Source organism: Aspergillus clavatus, genomic scaffold (genome assembly GCF_000002715.2).
Source record: "Aspergillus clavatus NRRL 1 1099423829806 genomic scaffold, whole genome shotgun sequence".
Taxonomy (NCBI): domain Eukaryota; kingdom Fungi; phylum Ascomycota; class Eurotiomycetes; order Eurotiales; family Aspergillaceae; genus Aspergillus; species Aspergillus clavatus.
The window spans coordinates 512,830-530,821 of record NW_001517093.1 but is presented as its reverse complement, the minus strand read 5'-3'; the positions used below and the strand labels follow the sequence as shown (position 1 = coordinate 530,821).

Genomic DNA, 17,992 nt, shown 5'->3' with positions numbered 1-17,992 from the left:
AGGTTGAGAGGCCAAACCAAATCTCAGCCCCCCTGTTAGTCACTGGATACTAGTGCAAGTCAAGCTCTTAGTGTACCACTGTGGTGTCAGAGTCAGCCTGTGAAGACCAGGTTGTGTTTGAGAAGCATCCAAGAGGCAATAGTGAGAGCAGAGAAGAAGACTGAGGAGTGGTGAGTTTTTTGTTAAGAGCAATTGATGCAAGATGGAGTTTTTGAAGTAAGGGAGAATACCACATGATGTAATTGCAATACACGTGCGGCGCGAGCTTGGCAAATGACGCCTTGATAAAGACTCAGAACTTAAGAGTCAAGACTGAGAGAGATACGGCAATCATCCAGGGATTTTGGGGCAGCCGAGAAGTCCAGAACAAAGATCAAGCTAAGGAGAACGGTGAACCCTAGCTAACTGATTTCCCAGCCCGAGTACATAACGATCCATTCGTCTCTTTTCCTTCCTGATCCTTGCTCGGTTTTTCTACTTCCAAGGCAGAATGCCCTCTTGACTCCTCCCGCCTGCCTCCCTCACTTCCTCTGTATTTCCAGCATTTATCAACCTCGCTCAAATCAGCTGGTTGCTTTTCAATTCCTTCAATCTCGCCCCGATAGTGCTCCGTAGGACACACCTACGCCAATCATGAAGTGAGTTTCTTGACTCTCGACCAATCTCTCGTGTATCGCTCTGTGTCACTGACCGCCTAGGTTCGGCGAGCATCTCCGATCATCCATGAACAAGGAGTACTTCTGGTACTACATCGACTACGGCACGCTCAAGAAAGCGCTCAAGACCGGCTACGTCAGCGACCCGACGCCCGAAAACCCCAAGCCCGACCCCAAGCCATGGACGGAGGAGAACGAGAAGCGCTTCGTGTCGCTGCTGGAGAGCGAGCTGGACAAGGTCTTCAACTTCCAGAAGATCAAGAGCGAGGAGATCGTGCGCCGCATCCAAGCAAGCGAGAAGGAGGTGAATGATGTCGTGGCGCGGCTGGATACTGCGACCGATGCGCGGCGGCACAGCGTGCGGCCGCCAGTTGCTCCGCCCTCGGATGAGGACTTCCTGCTGTTGGAGCAGGTGCTGAGCGATATCATTGCCGATGTGCATGATCTTGCCAAGTTTACACAGCTGAATTATACAGGGTTCCAGAAGATTATCAAGAAGCATGATGTACGTTCCCCTCCCCCCCTCTGTGGTTTTCAATTAGAAAAGTTGACTGGATCTAGAAACAAACGGGATGGCATCTGAAGCCTGTGTTCGCTGCCCGGCTCAAAGCCAAGCCCTTCTTCAAGGACAACTATGATGCTTTCGTGGTGAAGCTCTCGAAGCTCTACGATCTGGTGCGCACCAAGGGCAATCCCGTGAAGGGAGACTCCTCGGCTGGAGGCACACAGCAGAACTTCGTTCGCCAGACAACCAAATACTGGGTGCATCCCGACAATATCACCGAGTTGAAGCTGATTATTCTCAAGGTATGGTATTTTACATCGAGATTGTTTTTATCGTGCTGACCACCACTAGCATCTTCCCGTTCTTGTCTTCAACCCAAACAAAGAGTTTGAAGAAAAAGACACCGCCATCTCTTCCGTTTACTTCGATAATACCGACACATGGGAGCTGTACATGGGACGTTTGAAGAAAACGGAGGGAGCGGAAGCGATCCGGTTACGTTGGTATGGCGGAATGGAGAGTGACCAGATTTTTATTGAGCGAAAGACCCATCGCGAAGACTGGACTGGTGAGAAGTCGGTCAAAGCACGCTTTTCGTTGAAGGAGAAATATGTCAACGCCTACCTGTCGGGTCGCATGACCGTGGAGAGCATATTCGAGAAGATGCGCAAGGAGGGCAAGAAGAGCGAACAGGAGATCAATGACCTGGAGCAACTGGCGCGGGAGATCCAGTATCGGGTCATCAGCCGCCGGCTGGAACCTGTGACTCGAACATTCTACCACCGGACGGCTTTCCAGCTTCCCGGAGATGCGCGAGTTCGTATCTCTTTAGATACTGAGCTGTCCATGATACGGGACGACAACCTCGATGGCCGCCAGAGATCAGGGAACAACTGGCGTCGAATGGACATTGGTGTCGACTGGCCCTTTCCACAACTGCCGCCGGATGACATCGACCGATTCCCTTATGCGGTGCTTGAAGTCAAGCTGCAAACCCAAGCTGGCCAGGAGCCGCCCAAGTGGATTCGTGAGTTGACCGCAAGTCATTTGGTTGAAGCGGTGCCCAAATTCAGCAAATTCATCCACGGGACAGCGACCCTTTTCCCGGACCGCATCAACCTGCTTCCCTTCTGGATGCCCCAGATGGATGTAGATATCCGGAAGCCAGCGACTCGCCGATTCGGAATCCAGCGGCCCCTTGCCAGTACTTCTCTATCCGCCAACGAAACCCCAGAAGACGACGAATCGGATGAGGACGAGTCGGACGAAATTCAGGTTCGTGCTCGTGCCCGAGGCGCGGCACCTGATGGACGGCCCTCATTGGAAGAAGTCGAGCCCAATGCTTTGTTCGAGGAGGATGGGAACTCGCTAGATATTGAGGAGCGTATCGCCGCTCAACCACTTCCCGGAGACGAAGACTATCCCCTATATGATTCGGACGAGGAGTCGGTCGACTCTGACGAATTGGAAGAAGCTCGCAGAGTGGGCGGTCGATACTATTACGGAAAGCTCTTTCAGTTCTACACCCATCGCTTCGGCCATGCATTGATCAACGGTCTTAAGGCCATTGCTCCCGGCCCACGGCCCACTAGCCTTCCCGCCCCAGAACAACGCGGTATCAGCGTGATGGGTACCGAGCGGTCAGTCAAGCGATTCATGGCTCCCAAGGGCAAGCGTAAGTGTTTTTTTCTCCTCCCGGTCCCCTCTTCTCTTCACCGAACGAACCCAAACTCACATCTCCAGGTATCCACGTGCCCGTTCGCGTCGAACCCAAGGTCTACTTCGCCGCCGAGCGAACCTTCCTGTCCTGGCTGGAATTCTCGATCCTCCTCGGCACCATCGCAGCCACCCTGCTCAACTTCGGCAACGACTACATCACCTTCGCGTCCTCGTGGGCGTTCACCATCCTCGCGGCCGCGGCGCTCCTCTACAGTCTGGTCCTGTACATGTGGCGCGTCGACAAGATCCGCAAGCGCAGGGATGTCAAACGCGTGTATTATGAAAAATGGGGCCCCACCGTCGTCGGCCTTGGCCTGGTCACCGTCATGATGGTGAATTTTGGCCTCCGCGCGCGGCAGGCCGGGTTTACGTCGCGCGATGGCGGTTCTGGGCATTTTGGATCTGGTCGGGGCTCGATGGGAGGCGAGTTGTAAATGTCTTTTTTTTTTTTGTTTTACTTTTAGAACGAAAGCATGATGATGTTTATGTTATGTGAATTGTGAACTACGAGGGCGGAACTCTGACTCGGCTGATTGATGATTTTTTAACATCGGATGCCGTCCGTGACATTGTTTGTACAAAGCATTACTTGATATTCATATTTCATCTGACTCATAGCCTTATCTCAATACCGTAAAGTGAAGTAGGGTGAAGTTGTACACACTCTCTATCTGCCCTTCCAAACAACTGCTTAGTTGTAGTTGACAACCGGGACGATCGTATCATCCAGGCTGACAGCGCCGGGGTTGCTCTTCTCGATGCCAGAGTACTTGTTGATCCAGCCGAGCACCTGCTGGTGCCACACGAGGCTGTTCTCGGGGTTGACGACCCTACTCCATATTTAGCCTCAAGCCACACAGCACACCAGAACATCCTGGGAGGGGAGACATACCAATGGTTCTCATCCGGAAAGTTCAAGAAGCGACTCGGCACACCACGCTCCTGGAGCACATTGAACAGCGACAGGCCCTCCGCGACGGCCAGCCGGTAATCCTTATCGTTGTGGATGACGAGCTGCGGGGTGCCGAACTGGCGGATGTGCTCGGGCGCGGAGGGGTCGAAGCGGCGGTAGTTGTCGCGGGCGTCCCAGAAGGTGCCGTTGAACTCGCGCTGCATGAACCAGAGCTCGTCGGTGGAGATCTTGGCGTCGGCGACGAAGGTGCCGTCGTGCGAGACGAGCGCCTTGAACCGGCGGCCCAGATCGTTGCCCTGGATCCAGTTGACCATGAAGCCGCCGTAGGACGCGCCGGCCGCGATGCCGTGCTCCGTGTCGACGAAGGGGAGGTTCTTGTTAACGTACTCCCAGCACTTGACGAGGTCGTCGTAGGGGGCACCGCCTGGTTCGGGGAGTGTTAGCGGGGGAGGTGTTTTTTGTGTGGGGGAGGGGAGGGGGGAGGAAGGGCAAGGCAAGGCAAGGGAAAGACAAACCCCAGTTGTTCTGGATCTCGTCGGTGAGTTTCTGGCCAAAGCCGGTGCTGCCGGTGGGATTGGGTGCGACAACGACGTAGCCCTGGTCGGCGAAGGTCTTGGGGTTCCATCTTGAGCTCCACGAGTCGGCCCACGAGCCCTGGGGACCACCGTGGATCAGGAACGCCAAGGGATACTTCTTGGACTTGTCGAAGTTCTCGGGGTAGACGACCCAGGCGTGGATCTAGTTGATTCTTTAGTCCATAGCAACCAGAAGAGAGGGGGCAGAGGTGACAGTCAACTTACGTCGGTCCAGTTGCCCTTGAAGTAGATCTCGCTCACGTCAGAAGGACCCAGTCCCTTGAGCTCGGGGTCGATCTCGTTGGCCGAAGCAAGGGTCTTGATGACTCCCTTGGCCGGGCTGGCCGTGTAGACATTCCAGTTCGTCCAGATGGCGGTACCAGTGACCAGCAGGCTGCGATCGGGCAGGAAGTAGTAGGCCGAGACCGCGCCGCCGTCGGTGAAATTCTTGGGCTTGAAGTCATCGCGCGCGGTGGCAGGGATGGCGAACAGGCGCGAGCGGCCCTTATCCTCGCTTCCGACGATCAGGGTCTTTCCATCGGGGGTCCACTTGATGCTGTCGGGCGAGCGGTCCCAGTTTCCAGCCACGCTGGGGATGGTCTTCTTGGAGCCGATCGAGTAGACGTACAAGACGCGGCGGTCAGCTTCATACGTCTCATCCTTCATCTGGAGGTAGGCAAGCTTCTCGCTGTTTGGCGAGAACACGGGGCTGTTGGCATCACCCTTGATGCCCTTGGGCGTGCCAGGGCTGTCCGGGCCGTTGATGGCGAACGCCTTCTCCGAGCCATCATGGGGCACAAGGTAGATGTAGGCCGTGGTGAAGTTGGCCTTGGGTAGCTCGGGAGCCTTGCTCTTGAAAGCGACCCACTTGCCGTTGGGGGACAGGTCGTAGTCGGAAGCTCCGCCAAAGGGTGGGTAGGGGCTCTCGGCGTTCCTGACGGGGGAAACCAGGTTCTTGACAGCCCCATCCAGGGTGTAGCCCTTCTTGTTATTGCCCTTCTTCAAGGTACCGGAGAAGACGGCATTGAAGGTGGTGGTGAGGTAGGAGTCCCAGTGGCGCACGTAGATGCTATCATAGATCCGGGCCGAACTAAGGGGCTTCTCGACGAGCTCTTCATTGTACGCCGTACCGTTGGCATAGGACTGGGCGTAGGCGACGAAACGGATATCGCCGGATTTGGTCGTGACGGTCTTGAAACCAGAGAAGGCGGCTGGCAGGGAGGCTGCTTTGTATCTTCAGGGCTTGTCAGTGGGAAAAATTCATCGTACCAATAATGTCGAAGAGAACATACCCGTTGGTGAAGCTCGAAACCTGAGTCACCCACAGCTCAACACCTCCTGGGACATCTGCGTTGGTGCCGTTGACATACAGAAGGGTCGAGTCATCGGTGCCCAACCAGAGGATCTCAGACACGCTGCTGTCGTTGGTGAGGATCTTGCTTTGACCAGTCTTCAGATCCAACAGACTCCACCACGAGGACCGCTTGTGCTTCTCAAACGAGTATTGCGACGTCGAGAAGACACCGATTTCCTAAGAGATATCTTAGCCACACAAGCTCAACGGACATGCTATCCATGGCCTCGACTTACACCCGATGGGTTGGGGATAACTTCAGATCTTCTGGGAGCGCTGATCATCTTCCTGTATAGATCACCACATCATTAGAACCGCCTTTTTTTTTTTTTTTTCTTCTTCTTCTTCGCAATACTGCAATCTCATGAACATCACTTACTCGGGGGTCATGGCCAAGGCCGTCGACGCCGCCGCAGCGACAACAGATAGCCATGTTAAAGCTCCCATCTTGAAATCAGATCACAATCAACAGGAGAAATCCTTTCTCTGACTGAGTGAGAGAAAAAAAAAAAAAGAGAGAGACCCCCCCTGGCCAGCGGAGGGAGCAGCCATTGCGCAATTTATGGCCTGGCAGGAACCCCGGTCACCTCCGCACTGTTTCCCAAATCCATATAACAAAGAAGCGCGGAAATATGACGACCTGCCTGATAAGGACAAAAGCGAACGCACGTCGAGCCATTACTGACGCGATACTGCTCCCAGCAATTTGATAAACAGGTTACCTCCACGGAATGGATCTCGTCCCCACGCCGGACGGGCTTAGCGGGCGGGCATCGCAGCAAATACAGTCTAAACAGCTCGCTAGCAGCTCATATCATTCATCAAGTGTTGGTCTCCACGTCTTGGGTTACACTGCCAAGCATCAGCGAAGCAATTGTACTGCAAGATGGCACCATTCAGTGACACTGTAGGAAATGAGCAAGGTCTAGCTAGGAACTCGACTGGGCTGCTTCGTGCTGTCAGCAAGGACCGATTGTAACCAGGGTCAGAACCTCACATAACCGAGTCTCGTAGTCTCGTAGATACATCAAATCTGCCACTGGACTCTGGAGGGTCTTCTTGGCTCTTGGTATTGTCAAGCTTCGATATCCATCATTGGGCTAAAGCTTGCGATGGCGTTGATGGAGGAATCCTGCCGGGGGTGAGGTTGATAGAAGACCGTCGGAAATCCCACCCGCCAAGAGCCTGAAATGAAGATGAGCCAGACTTGGCCTCATTTGGGGAGAGTATTTGCTTCATTGCTTCCAATTCCCGTAATCTCACTGATTGGGTTTCTCTCGGCAAGTAAGACAGTGAGATTATAGCAGGAATGCGGAATTTATCGAGCCTCTAAGAGCACGTTGTCACCATGCTCATCGGATGGTGGGATTCCATAGATATCAACCTAGACAGTGGACCGCTAGGGATGCAGCCCAGTTCTGTTCTGTCCAGTCCTATTCGGGCCAAAAGCGAGGGGGGGGGGGGTGGTTCCAATTGAAGCTGATCATACCACAGTATGGATAGAGAGATACATATTTACACAACTCCGCGCCTATCATGCAAAAGGAAGAATCATTCAATATTCAAAGTCATCGTCCACACCGCCCTTCCCGCTGCTCTCTTTCAGAACAGCCTCCTGCTTTCGATACATCTCTGCCACAGCCCTCGTCGTCGTCGCCTGATCGGGCTTCTTGTCGTCGCGAGACTTGATGAACCGTGGGAACCGGAGGGAGACACCCTTTCCGCCACCAGCGGTCCCCATAAACTCATCCGCGGCAGCCTTGTACCGCGGGCTCAGGGTCAGGTCCGCTGTCTTGACTTCCCATACCAGCCGCGGTTCGAACCACACATCGGGTTGGTCTTTGGGGACGGTAGAATGCGAGTAGAAGGGCTTGGGACGGTCGATCGTCAGTGGTGAAAGTTCCTGGTAGAACTCCTCAAGAGCGGCTTCGGAAAATCCGGTTCCAATATTGCAGACTGTCTCATAGGTCTGCGTGCTGGAGTTATACGCAGCCAGGAGGAAAGCGCCGTAGACGGACGTCCGCTTGCCACGGCCATGGTAGGCACCCAACACGACGAGATCAAGAGAGTCTCCGACGCCGGCGAGATAATCTTTCTTGACCTAGAAATCCGTCAATTCCAACAGGTCCGAAACAAAAGGCCAGATTGAGCCATACCTTGAGCCAGTTACGACTTCGTTTGCTGGGCTCGTAGCCACTCTCTTCCGTGTCCAGCATCTTCACCATCAAGCCTTCGCATGATGCCTTGACGCTGTCGTCGAGGAGGGTCTGGATCTCTTCCAGATCATTGGTATCGCCATGCTGGGCAAATTGGAACTCGCCCTCCGATACGTTGAAGGAGCTGTGGAGAAGTTCTCGTCGGTCTCGTAACGACTTCTTGACAGTAGCCTGTGCGTGAAGTTAGTGGCAGTGTTCGGGCCATGTTCGGGCCATGTTCGCCCGAAGCAATCTGAACTCACCTCGCCATTCAGAAACAGAAGGTCAAACGCAAAAATGCAGACCTTGACCTTGACATCCTCTGCCTTGACGTCCTTGCGCTTGCGCGTCATCAGCTGTTGGAACGGGAGAACCTTCTTGTTCTCCATGTCCCAAGCCACGGTCTCGCAATCCAAGACAAAGCTCTTCACTCCGTCCTTGACCCAGTTGTCGAGTTTAGCCAGTACATCGGGGTACTTCTTCGACAAGTCTTCCGAGTTTCGAGAGAAGATGGCACTAAGCCCCTTTGAATCTCTCTGTAAGGTAGCGGTCGCGCCTGGATAATGCTTAATGGCATCAGGAGCAACATAGTGGATCTGAGCTCGCTCCCCGTCGTACTTGTATTCGCAGGTGAAATCCTTGCCCTCAAATCGGTTGAGCACTTCCGTAATGGATTTGGTAGGCTTCGCAAGCATGGGCTTGATGGGAACGCCTGGTTGCAACTTGCAGACCTTGGGCAGATCAAGCAGGCCATGCTCGAGCATCGCAGGAATAATGACTTCGTAGGCAGGCAGCTCGCTGTACACCGTCTTCAAGACCGCCTCACCCTGAGCCATCTTCTCGGGAGTCGGCAACTTTTCGCCCTTCACAGCGGCTTCGTGGGCCACCACTGCTTGAGCCAGTGCCACAAGAACTGTCTTCTCGGCCAGACCCAGTCTCAATTTCCCTTCCAGGAATCGGACTATGAATTTGGCTTCGCTAGGACCCCCCTTGTCCTTTGTAATATCGACACCCTTACCCACCGTTGCAGCATCAGCCGCAGACAGTAGTTTTTTGATGGCGGAGATCTTCTTCTCTTGGGATCCCTGACCCTGGATCTTGGCAATAGCAAGTAGGCCTTCATGCACTCCCCTGACAGTCAATGGCTTTGGCTTGAACATGGTTGGCTGGTTGGAACGACTCTTGGCCGCCACCAAACCCAGATCGCCGATCTCGTGTTGGTCTGCTTTGATCACCGCCAGGCTACGACCGGTACTCTCGCCGATGGCCTTCATGATGAATGACTCGCCGATACCCAGCTCAATCCCCGCGTAGTCGGCAGCCAGCTTGTTAATCATCAGCTGAACTGTAGGGAGAAGATCTTGTGGCGTCAAGCGGAGAACTTGACGCAGGAAAAGAGAACAATGCGCTAAGATGATCAATCGCTTTGTGGTCATCTCAATGAGGGAAAATGTCTTGCACAGAGCAGCATATGGGACGGGCTGTCTTGGTTTCCAGTCAGGATATGGCTCAGTCCCTGTCGCTTTCAATGTCGCCTGCACTTTTTCCATCGTCTTGGTCATCACTTCGGGCTTGTCTTCCTCCTCGTCGCTGACTAGTTCCAATTCCTCCTCGTCCGATAGTTCAGACTCCTTTTCGGGGGTTTCTTCACCAGATGATTTCCTGATAACGGCAGGAGGAGAGGCTTCTTTAGCCTTACCCCCGCGCTTTTTAGGACTCTTGGGGGACGGCGACTTCTTGCGCACAGTGGGGGCAGCTTCTGCTCCCCGCGAACTTTTCCGGCGTCGTTTCTGTGCTGGTTGGATATCGGAGTCACTGTCTTCATCGCTGCTCTTCTCTCTCTTCAAAGACTTGGCGCTTGGAGAACCGTTTGGTTGAGCCACCGCGGCCTCCTTGGGAATATCCTCCATCTTCACATCCACCCCATTTTTCAACTCGGCCACGGCTGTTGATACGGATGGGGACTGTTCCGAGCTCGGTTCTTCTGCGGCGGCATCGCTCTTCTTGTCTTTCTTGCTCGAAAAGGCGAGGGTGGTCTGCTTCTTGGGCGCTCCTTTTGGCGCATCCGCACTGGAGCCGAAGAACCTCCTGTTATTTTGAAAATCGGATCCATCAGTAAACTCGGTTCATGATGTCAAAAACTATCCACCTGTTTCAACCCGTATTCAGACGCACCCGAGGGTTAATTGAGAATCCCGAACATACCCCAATGTAGCTTGTTTTCTGCCCTTGGAGTCGGCCATTGGACAGAGACTAGTGTTCAGCGCGCAGGGGTAGGTCGCTGTCTGTGATAGACAGATAATCCGTGACGAAAGCGCAAGCTGAAAGCGGCTAGGATAAGCAGAGCAAAAAGTACGATGAGAGCTTCTTGTTATCGTGGTGGAGGCAACAGATCTGCGGCAAGACTGCAATATCGGCGCAATCGACGCGGTGATGCGGAGAAGGGGCATAGACGTGGCGGAGAAAACAATTGTTAGAGAAATAAGGTCGCAGGGTAATTGCGAGCCTAGAGCATTATATAGGCTTTACTTCAATGCTTTCCCTCTTCTTTTTTCTTATGATTCTAAAGGGGCCACCAAGGCAGCAACTCTCCCCTGCTAACAGACAGCCCAGGCAGCATTTTCGCGGTAACGCGACAAGGTGTGACGCGAGATTAATATAAATCACGTGCCTTTGCTCAGCTACAAGAACACACAGCGAACAATCACCGAGTATGGAGTAGAGCGATGACATTCTCCCAAGCATCTTTTCAAAGAGAGTGTCCATTGCCAATGTCAAGACTTCGAAGGACACATTACTGCCATGTTTGATATTGATTTCAGTGCTTCGACTGCGACTGAACGACATTCTACGGAGTATATGTTCAGGCCAAGAAAGGGAAAAGGCAAACAGTGCAAATAGCCAGCTATACACCGCCTTCAAACCACGGCAGAAAGGCGGGCAGAAGGCGGAGAGAGACATATGCTTCCATCATCACACCGAATTGCTTCGCTCGATTAATTTTGGTCGTCTGCTGCTCCAGTAATAACTTGCGGATAAATACCCTGTTGTCAGAAGCTAGGGCTTATGATCGGATGGACAAGTGCTTGATTTGGCACGATTGAACGGCTCGCCGAGCTGCGTCAGACTGATGGAGAATGTGCGGCAGGAGTCCTTCCGGAAGGTGAATCAGTCCTTGTGTGTAGTAGACCTGTCAGAAAATTGCTAACGAGAGTCATCCAGCTTCGTGCTCCATGTGTTGAGCTAAGCTCAGTAGGCCTTGCATTCCGCGGGCATCATAAAACTGCCAGCGATGTACTTCAAGCCCTCAACCCAGTTCACAGCATCCTGACCCAACTTGCCGATGAAGACGCTCTGGACGGGAAACTGGCCGAATATGCGTTCTTTCCTCTCTCCCATATATTCAACGAGACACAAAGACTTTCCGCAAGGTCTCTGGAGCTGGCAGTGGATTGCCTGCGGATCTTGATCGCGAAAGGATGGCGGCAGAATCTATCACCGCAATTGGGCAAGCAGCTCATAATATTGCTGACCCTCATTGCGGGCGGTACACCAAGCAAAACCAGCGGAAGCCAAACAGCGCAGTCACGGCCTGTGGAGTTAGGTATTGCCTGCTTCAAGTGCTTCGCAGCCATATTTAGCGTATTAGAAGGGCCTGTCGCTGAGCAAACGGTCTACCATGAGATCGGAACCGCCACCATTGTTGATCAAGCGGTTTATATCCTACTTGAAGGTGTTGAAGATGGTCGATCAGATGAACTTTGTGTGGCTGCCGCAGAGGCGCTCCGGGCCCTCTTTGGACGTATTACTGATCGAGTAGTGCTCGCCAGCATCATGCCACGAACGGTTTCGGCACTGACCAAGGTTCTGAAACCGACGACACAAACACGGCGCTCATATAAGCTTCTTACATTATGTTTACAAATTCTGACCAACATGCTCAAACTGGTGCTAAACGATCAAGTCGCGAGTGCAGTGTCGGATGAATCAAACAAGTCTCAGAAAGCAGATGATAGACTGGTACTTGATGACGCTTGGCTGAAAGCGACAACTACCCAAGTCAGACTTGCTCTCGCCAATGTCATCCAAATCAGGCGTCATAATCGGCCTGAAGTGCAGTCTGCACTCCTATGCTTATGCACGATGGTTATAGAAGACTGCGCTAACACGCTCAGCGAGTCAATTTCACTCATGGTGGAGACAGTCGTCGTCCTGGCAAACTCGGAGCAAGAGGAGATGTCGAACGCTGCGTCTACCACACTACACCATCTGGCTACCACATATCCCGCGGTACTAGATATCCTTAAGGACTCTCTCCAGACATGGATCACTACATTCCCAAGGACTATGCAGGGTAATGATGAAACAGCAAAGCAAAGGGGGATCAAGCAAATATCAACAGCGTTCCAGGTACTGTCACGGGTCCAGTTTAGATCCGACATTCTCACCACAGGGCTAGCATCAGGCTTATGTGATAGTGTTGCCGTTGCTGTCAACCTTACATCCAAGAATCCTCAGCCAGTAAAAGACGCGGTCAACAATCTAAGTCTAGAGGTGCTACACAAAGGACACCAGTCATTATCCTTTCCCTCTGTGCTGCTGGAGCATAGAAGCCAGCAACAGACTCTTCAGGATCTCCACTCAATGATCGTCAGACTTAACGAGTCGGAATCTGGCAACCAAATTACCCAGTCTATCGTCAACCGAATTCACCATGCCTCTGGGGACGCAATGATTGCACCATTCTGGCTCGCCCTGAATTTCTTAAAGAATAGATCAATGACAGCAACTACTTTCGATGACTTTATTTCTTCGGATCACATCGAAGTATCGACTGGAAATATCACTAGCAAAGGCATGATTGAGGAGTTGTATTATCTTTCCCTACCACTTCTCGATGAACCATTAGCAGAAACGCCCCGAGATTGGCGTGTTTCTGCTCTTGCATTGGAAACAGTCGCGCTCCAAGCACAGCAGCTTGGGGAGGCATTCCGTCCTGAGCTTATGGATGCACTCTACCCTGTCCTCCAGCTTCTCGCCTCAAACAATTCGAATCTTCAAAGACATGCAATCGTGTGTCTCGATATCCTCACCACGTCCTGCGGCTACGAAAATACTAGCACCATGATCATAGAAAACGTCGACTATCTTGTGAATTCGGTGGGTTTGAAATTGAACACGTTCGATGTGTCTCCTTATCCCCCACAAGTCCTCTTTATGATGGTAAAATTGTGCGGTGCCCAGTTAATACCATATTTGGATGATCTGGTTGACTCGATGTTCGGAATTCTGGATTTGTACCATGGCTACCCCAGGCTGGTTGAAACAATGTTCAAGACTTTGGCTGCCGTTGTCGAGGAAGGGACGAGAAATCCAGCGCTTCTAGCTATCACTGGTGGCAAAGAGGGCAAGGCTGTCGATCATCGCAAGCGCCATTATCAGAGACTGCTTGTCTCTACGCTTTCAGAGGATCTAGCTGACCGTAAGAGAAAGCGTGCCCAGTACATGGATGAAGATGCAGAAAGGGATGAAAAGATGGCACATCCCAAAAAGCCATGGAGAACGGAGGCTGAAAAGGCCGACCAAATGGATATCGACAACTTATCCGATCTCCTGAATGGCGAGGAATCGGACGAACCTCTTCCCCCCCCTCGTGAACCCGAAGATGAAGAGAAGCCCCTCAGCAAATCGCACACGATTCTTCTGCATATCGTGAAGTCGATACCAGCACATCTGACCTCTCCCTCGCCTTACCTGCGTCGGTCTTTACTCTCTATTCTCGTTCAGGTCTTCCCCTCGCTGGCCCAGAATGAGAACAGTTTCCTACCCCTCATCAATGATCTCTGGCCTGCCGTTGCTTCAAGAATCGCCTTCCCTTCGTCAGTTCTCGGTGGACCGCCCTCTAGCACCCTTACAGATGACTGGTCAGGGTCGTCAACGAATGCTCTCGAGAGGACCAATAAGCGCGAGCTCGGCAACTTCGATGCCCAAGAAGAACTCTTCGTAACCACGGCCGCCTGCGAAGCCGTGGAAATCATGTGCAAGACAGCCGGCGACTTCATGGCCTCGAGAGTCGAGACCGAATTCCCCCGCTGGGAACGGCTCTACCGCCGCGTATGGGACAAAGTCCGTCAAGACGCAGAAAAGGCAATCGAGCGACGAGCACAACATCAACCCACCAACACAGCAGCGGTCTCCCCGGCGCAACCAGATCCCAGCCTCACCATCCAATCCACCTCCTTATCCCTCACCATCTCCTCCGGCCCCTCCGGCTCCCGCGCTTTCACACCCTATCATACCCTCTGGCGCTCCCTCCTTACCCTCTTCATCACCCTCCTCACACACGTCCGCCTCCCCCTATCCACCGGCGACCAGATCTGCACCTTCCTCGGCGACTGGATAGCCCGCTACGTCGGACCAACCTACTACTCCCGCTTCCATCTGCAGAAACACGCGGGAACACCAGACGCGCGGGGCGCAGACCTCCAGCCCGTCGAACACGCCATCCAAGCCATGGAAACCTGGAACGCAGACCTGACCTGGTTCATCTTCGAGCGGCAGAAAACTCGGGCTCAGATGGCTGTGCCGCTGGCGTCGGCGTCGGCGGGGAGTAAGGCAGCTCGTCCGGTGGCGTTGATCAGTGAGGTTCCGGAGAATCCGTTGCAGTCGTGGTCTAAGTTGGCAGATCGGCTACGGTTTGCGGAAGTGGTTTTTTGAAATTGGATAGTGTCTGTTGCTGTTAGGTTAGGAGAGTTATACTATGTATGTGATGTACCCTTGGACAGGATGGTTTTGGATATCATTTATTTCACTTGTTCAACAATGCACATTACAAAACAATTTGAGTCCACTCGGCTTGTTTCTTCTTCCTTTACTGAATGTTTACTACGGTGGATGAATGAGCTAAGGTCAAGCAAGTGGTTGATTGACAACTATTGAAAGTTGTAGAATAGAACATTCCAATCAAAGCAACACTGTCACGTTGGAAGAGCGAAGATTGTCCAGAAGTGTAAAGAGCGGATTTCACCACTGCACATGTGGCAGATGAAGCATAGAGTACCCCGAAATCTTGATGAAACGAGCAATCATAGTTTCCCAATCTACTCGGAGTCATCACTGTCTTCCTCCTCTTCATCGCTCTCGGCGTTCTCGAGCCACTCGAGGAATGGCTGGGCAGCCTTGCGCACCTTCTTGCTGGTCGACAGGTCAACATATTTCTTGCTGGCCTTGGCGCCCCACGCCTTCAGAATTTCTTCGGAGACGAGATCGTTCTGGTAGTAACCCAGAAGGATAGCGGGGACCTGAGCAATCAGTTCCGGGCGGTCCTTGCCGACGAAACGCTCGGTTCCGCCAAGGAAGGACTTCTCGTGGCGCTCCGAAGTGATCATCTTCTTCAGCAAAGCAGCACGGGTGGGAATCTGCTTGACAATCTTGTCATCAAAGATGGTCTGAGCCAGAACAGCGACGGTCTTGTGCTTGGTCTCAATGCCAAATTCCTTGGCCTTCATGTAGATATCGACATCGCTGACCGCAGCAACGCCACCCTTCTCAGTAGCAGCTTCAAGAACCCAGCTGCCGAGCTGCTCGTAGGCGGATGGTCCATCAGGCTCTCCATCTTCGTCAGCATCCTCGAGGACGAGAGACCGCTTCAGATCATCGGGGAGTTCCTTGGCACGAGCCTTGACGGCCTCTTCAGACACGTCAACAGCCCACTCATCGTCATTGATGTCATCCTCGGCTTCGATGCCCTGGGCCTCGGCCTTGATGCGGCGAGTAAGCTCATCATCGCTGTTGGCTTCGATGGCGAGATCTTCGTCGGAGTTGCCGGAGTTGCTGTCTCCAGGGCTAGCATTGTCACCGTTCGTGGCCTCGTTCTTATCCTTGTTGCGACGAGCAGCGCGTCTGGCGGCCTTGTCCTTCTTCCCTCCCTTGGTGGAAACACGGTCGCGGATGATGAAGGTGCTCAGCTTCAGACGAGGGTCAACATCGGTGCGTTGACCGCAAGCCTTGCAGTCAAGGATGATCTTCTCGTCCTTGATGATGACATCCGTTTCAGGATTCTTGCATTTCTTGCAGAGCACGAACTTGGAGATGAAGCCATCGAGATAATCCTGAAGCTTGCCAGCGTCATGGGCGCCGTTGATGATCCAGCGATCATCGGTGGGCTTGGCATTGGCCTGAGCACCGAGTTCGAATCCGAAGTACTTGATCACATAGGATGGGGGACGGCTCAGAGACTGAGCGACCGAGTTCAGGTTGACAACGACAGTCTTGATACCGTTACCCTTGCCTTCGATCTTGGACTGGAGGCGCTCCATCTTGTAACGGTAGAAGGGGTCGGTGACATCGCGACGAATGTTAACGGTAGCCATGGTGAACGGTGGTTGAGGATGATTGTTTTCAGACTAGAGAAGCAAGCTGTTTGGAGAAGAAGCGGGAGGGACTCTGAACCAGGAATATCTTGAAGAAACAAGACATGCGTAGCGAGTTCCTTGACTTTGGAGAAGGTATGGTGGAACGGGGGTTAGAATCGTTTTCTTGAACCGATTTTGTACACAGCAAAAAAAACAGCAGCTTTCAGCCACAGGACTTTGAGTGTATGCTACAAGGTTTCAGCGCGGAGCGAAACGTTTGCAGCTTGAGCGGCAGGTGGTGGTCGAAATCTCTGACGCAGGACGAATACATAGACAAGTTCGCGACCGACTCTTTTTTCCTGGAGTGGCTTTCTCTGGCAATGGGACGAGAAACAAACCAACGGGGTGGTTGTTCTATAAGATGAGAGACAACTGAAGTCAGACTTGGGTGACAACGTGGTGGCGGACGGTTGATTAAAAAAGGCCCGTATCAAGCAAGACTAACCAGGGTAGCTTTTGATAGATCAAAACGGGAAGCTGAAAAACCGCGAGGCGTTTAACAGCAGGAGGTTGTGAAAGTTCGAGTGTCGAATGCAGAAGAAGAAGAAGAAGATGATGATGATGATGATGATGATGATGTAGACCGGTAGAGTTGATGGTGAAGAAGAAAGCGTGGATGAAGAGAAGAGAGGAGGAGAAAGAGAGAGAAAAGAAAGAAGGATTTAAAAGCCAAACAGCGCAGCGTCGGAGCCGAAATGCCAAGAAAAGAAACGCGCAGAAAAAAAAAATCTTGAGTGCGGCTGACTCAGCAGCAGGCGCCGACTTCCGGAACGCCGGACCAGTTCTTCCGGGCGCACGTGCTGAGATTCCCCGAGATCAACAGACGAACAGAGTCAAGTCGATAGTATTTCCCCTTGCTGAGAGCCTGAGAGTCCATCTCAGACGAATAGTACTAATTACAAAGTTGTATCCGCAGTGGAGCAGCTCCCTTGTGTCAGAGCAGATGTTTTTTTGCCTCGCCAGAATGTGCTTGGTGCTTGATCGGAGATCGAGATCTGCATTACTATACAGAGTACGCCCTGGATTAGGCTGCAACCGCAGGACTTCTTGAAGGACCAACCCAATACTGGGTCAACAGTGAACAGACACCTAGAGTATACTTGATACTGGACAATAATCGCAATTCTGCATTCGCCTTGGGCTCTCAAGCCTCTGGTCTTGCAGCAGTTGCCGATCACGTGACTTTGTGCATACAGGCAACAAGCCTGGGCATAGAGAGCGTCAAAAGGTTCAAATAGAATAGATAGTTCGTGCTGCGTGTATCAACCATCAATGGCTTTCCTTTGTGCTGTGCCATGAATGTTATCGGCCAGATCTCGAGGCGGTATCCTCTCTATGCTTGAAGCTGGTGGATAAATATAGTCTATATCTCGAGCGGGAAAGATCACCTACAAGGCTACAACAACTTTGAGCCAGCTACCACGAGAGAGGTTGGGGGTAAATAAGCCTTCAGATACAATAGTCTCTTCCAAGGTGAACGATATTGAAAAGAGCATATTTGCTGTCAGATCTGAGAGATAATCATTCCACCCGAGTTGAACTTCACCGGATGCCCCCACACAATCCCAGCGTCATTTGATGGTTCAACCGTATTTATCTCGATGAACGATCAATCTTAGTACTCCCTGTTCCTGTCCCATATACTCTCCCCGTATGCAGCA

At 52.5% G+C, this 17,992-nt stretch overlaps 5 protein-coding genes across 5 annotated transcripts, besides 3 other annotated features; 2 read left to right on the top strand and 3 right to left on the bottom strand.

The window, feature by feature from the left end:
* Window positions 1-633: 633 nt before the first annotated feature.
* Window positions 634-3,314, top strand: vtc4 (putative vacuolar transporter chaperone (Vtc4); the record flags this gene model as incomplete). Its single annotated transcript, XM_001267827.1, has 5 exons — window positions 634-638; window positions 699-1,161; window positions 1,218-1,463; window positions 1,513-2,836; window positions 2,905-3,314. The coding sequence occupies 5 exons, from the start codon at window positions 634-636 to the stop codon at window positions 3,312-3,314; spliced, it is 2,448 nt and encodes an 815-aa protein (XP_001267828.1).
* A 257-nt stretch (window positions 3,315-3,571) lies between these two features.
* Window positions 3,572-6,169, bottom strand: dppV (dipeptidyl peptidase DppV; the record flags this gene model as incomplete). Its single annotated transcript, XM_001267826.1, has 7 exons — window positions 3,572-3,710; window positions 3,773-4,217; window positions 4,309-4,531; window positions 4,594-5,602; window positions 5,661-5,899; window positions 5,959-6,010; window positions 6,102-6,169. 7 exons carry the CDS (start codon window positions 6,167-6,169, stop codon window positions 3,572-3,574), a joined length of 2,175 nt encoding a protein of 724 aa, XP_001267827.1.
* A 1,108-nt stretch (window positions 6,170-7,277) lies between these two features.
* Window positions 7,278-10,160, bottom strand: ACLA_080840 (DNA ligase (ATP) CDC9; the record flags this gene model as incomplete). Its single annotated transcript, XM_001267825.1, has 4 exons — window positions 7,278-7,823; window positions 7,879-8,109; window positions 8,181-10,005; window positions 10,123-10,160. 4 exons carry the CDS (start codon window positions 10,158-10,160, stop codon window positions 7,278-7,280), a joined length of 2,640 nt encoding a protein of 879 aa, XP_001267826.1.
* Window positions 8,133-8,159: a microsatellite.
* Window positions 10,161-11,047: 887 nt separating the features above from the next.
* On the top strand, window positions 11,048-14,634 carry ACLA_080830 (uncharacterized protein; the record flags this gene model as incomplete). Its single annotated transcript, XM_001267824.1, has 2 exons — window positions 11,048-11,080; window positions 11,140-14,634. The coding sequence occupies 2 exons, from the start codon at window positions 11,048-11,050 to the stop codon at window positions 14,632-14,634; spliced, it is 3,528 nt and encodes a 1,175-aa protein (XP_001267825.1).
* A 383-nt stretch (window positions 14,635-15,017) lies between these two features.
* On the bottom strand, window positions 15,018-16,289 carry ACLA_080820 (translation initiation factor eIF5; the record flags this gene model as incomplete). The annotated part of the gene is made up of 1 exon (XM_001267823.1): window positions 15,018-16,289. One exon carries the CDS (start codon window positions 16,287-16,289, stop codon window positions 15,018-15,020), a length of 1,272 nt encoding a protein of 423 aa, XP_001267824.1.
* Window positions 16,290-16,882: 593 nt separating this feature from the next.
* Window positions 16,883-16,910: a microsatellite.
* Window positions 16,884-16,910: a microsatellite.
* Window positions 16,911-17,992: the final 1,082 nt, after the last annotated feature.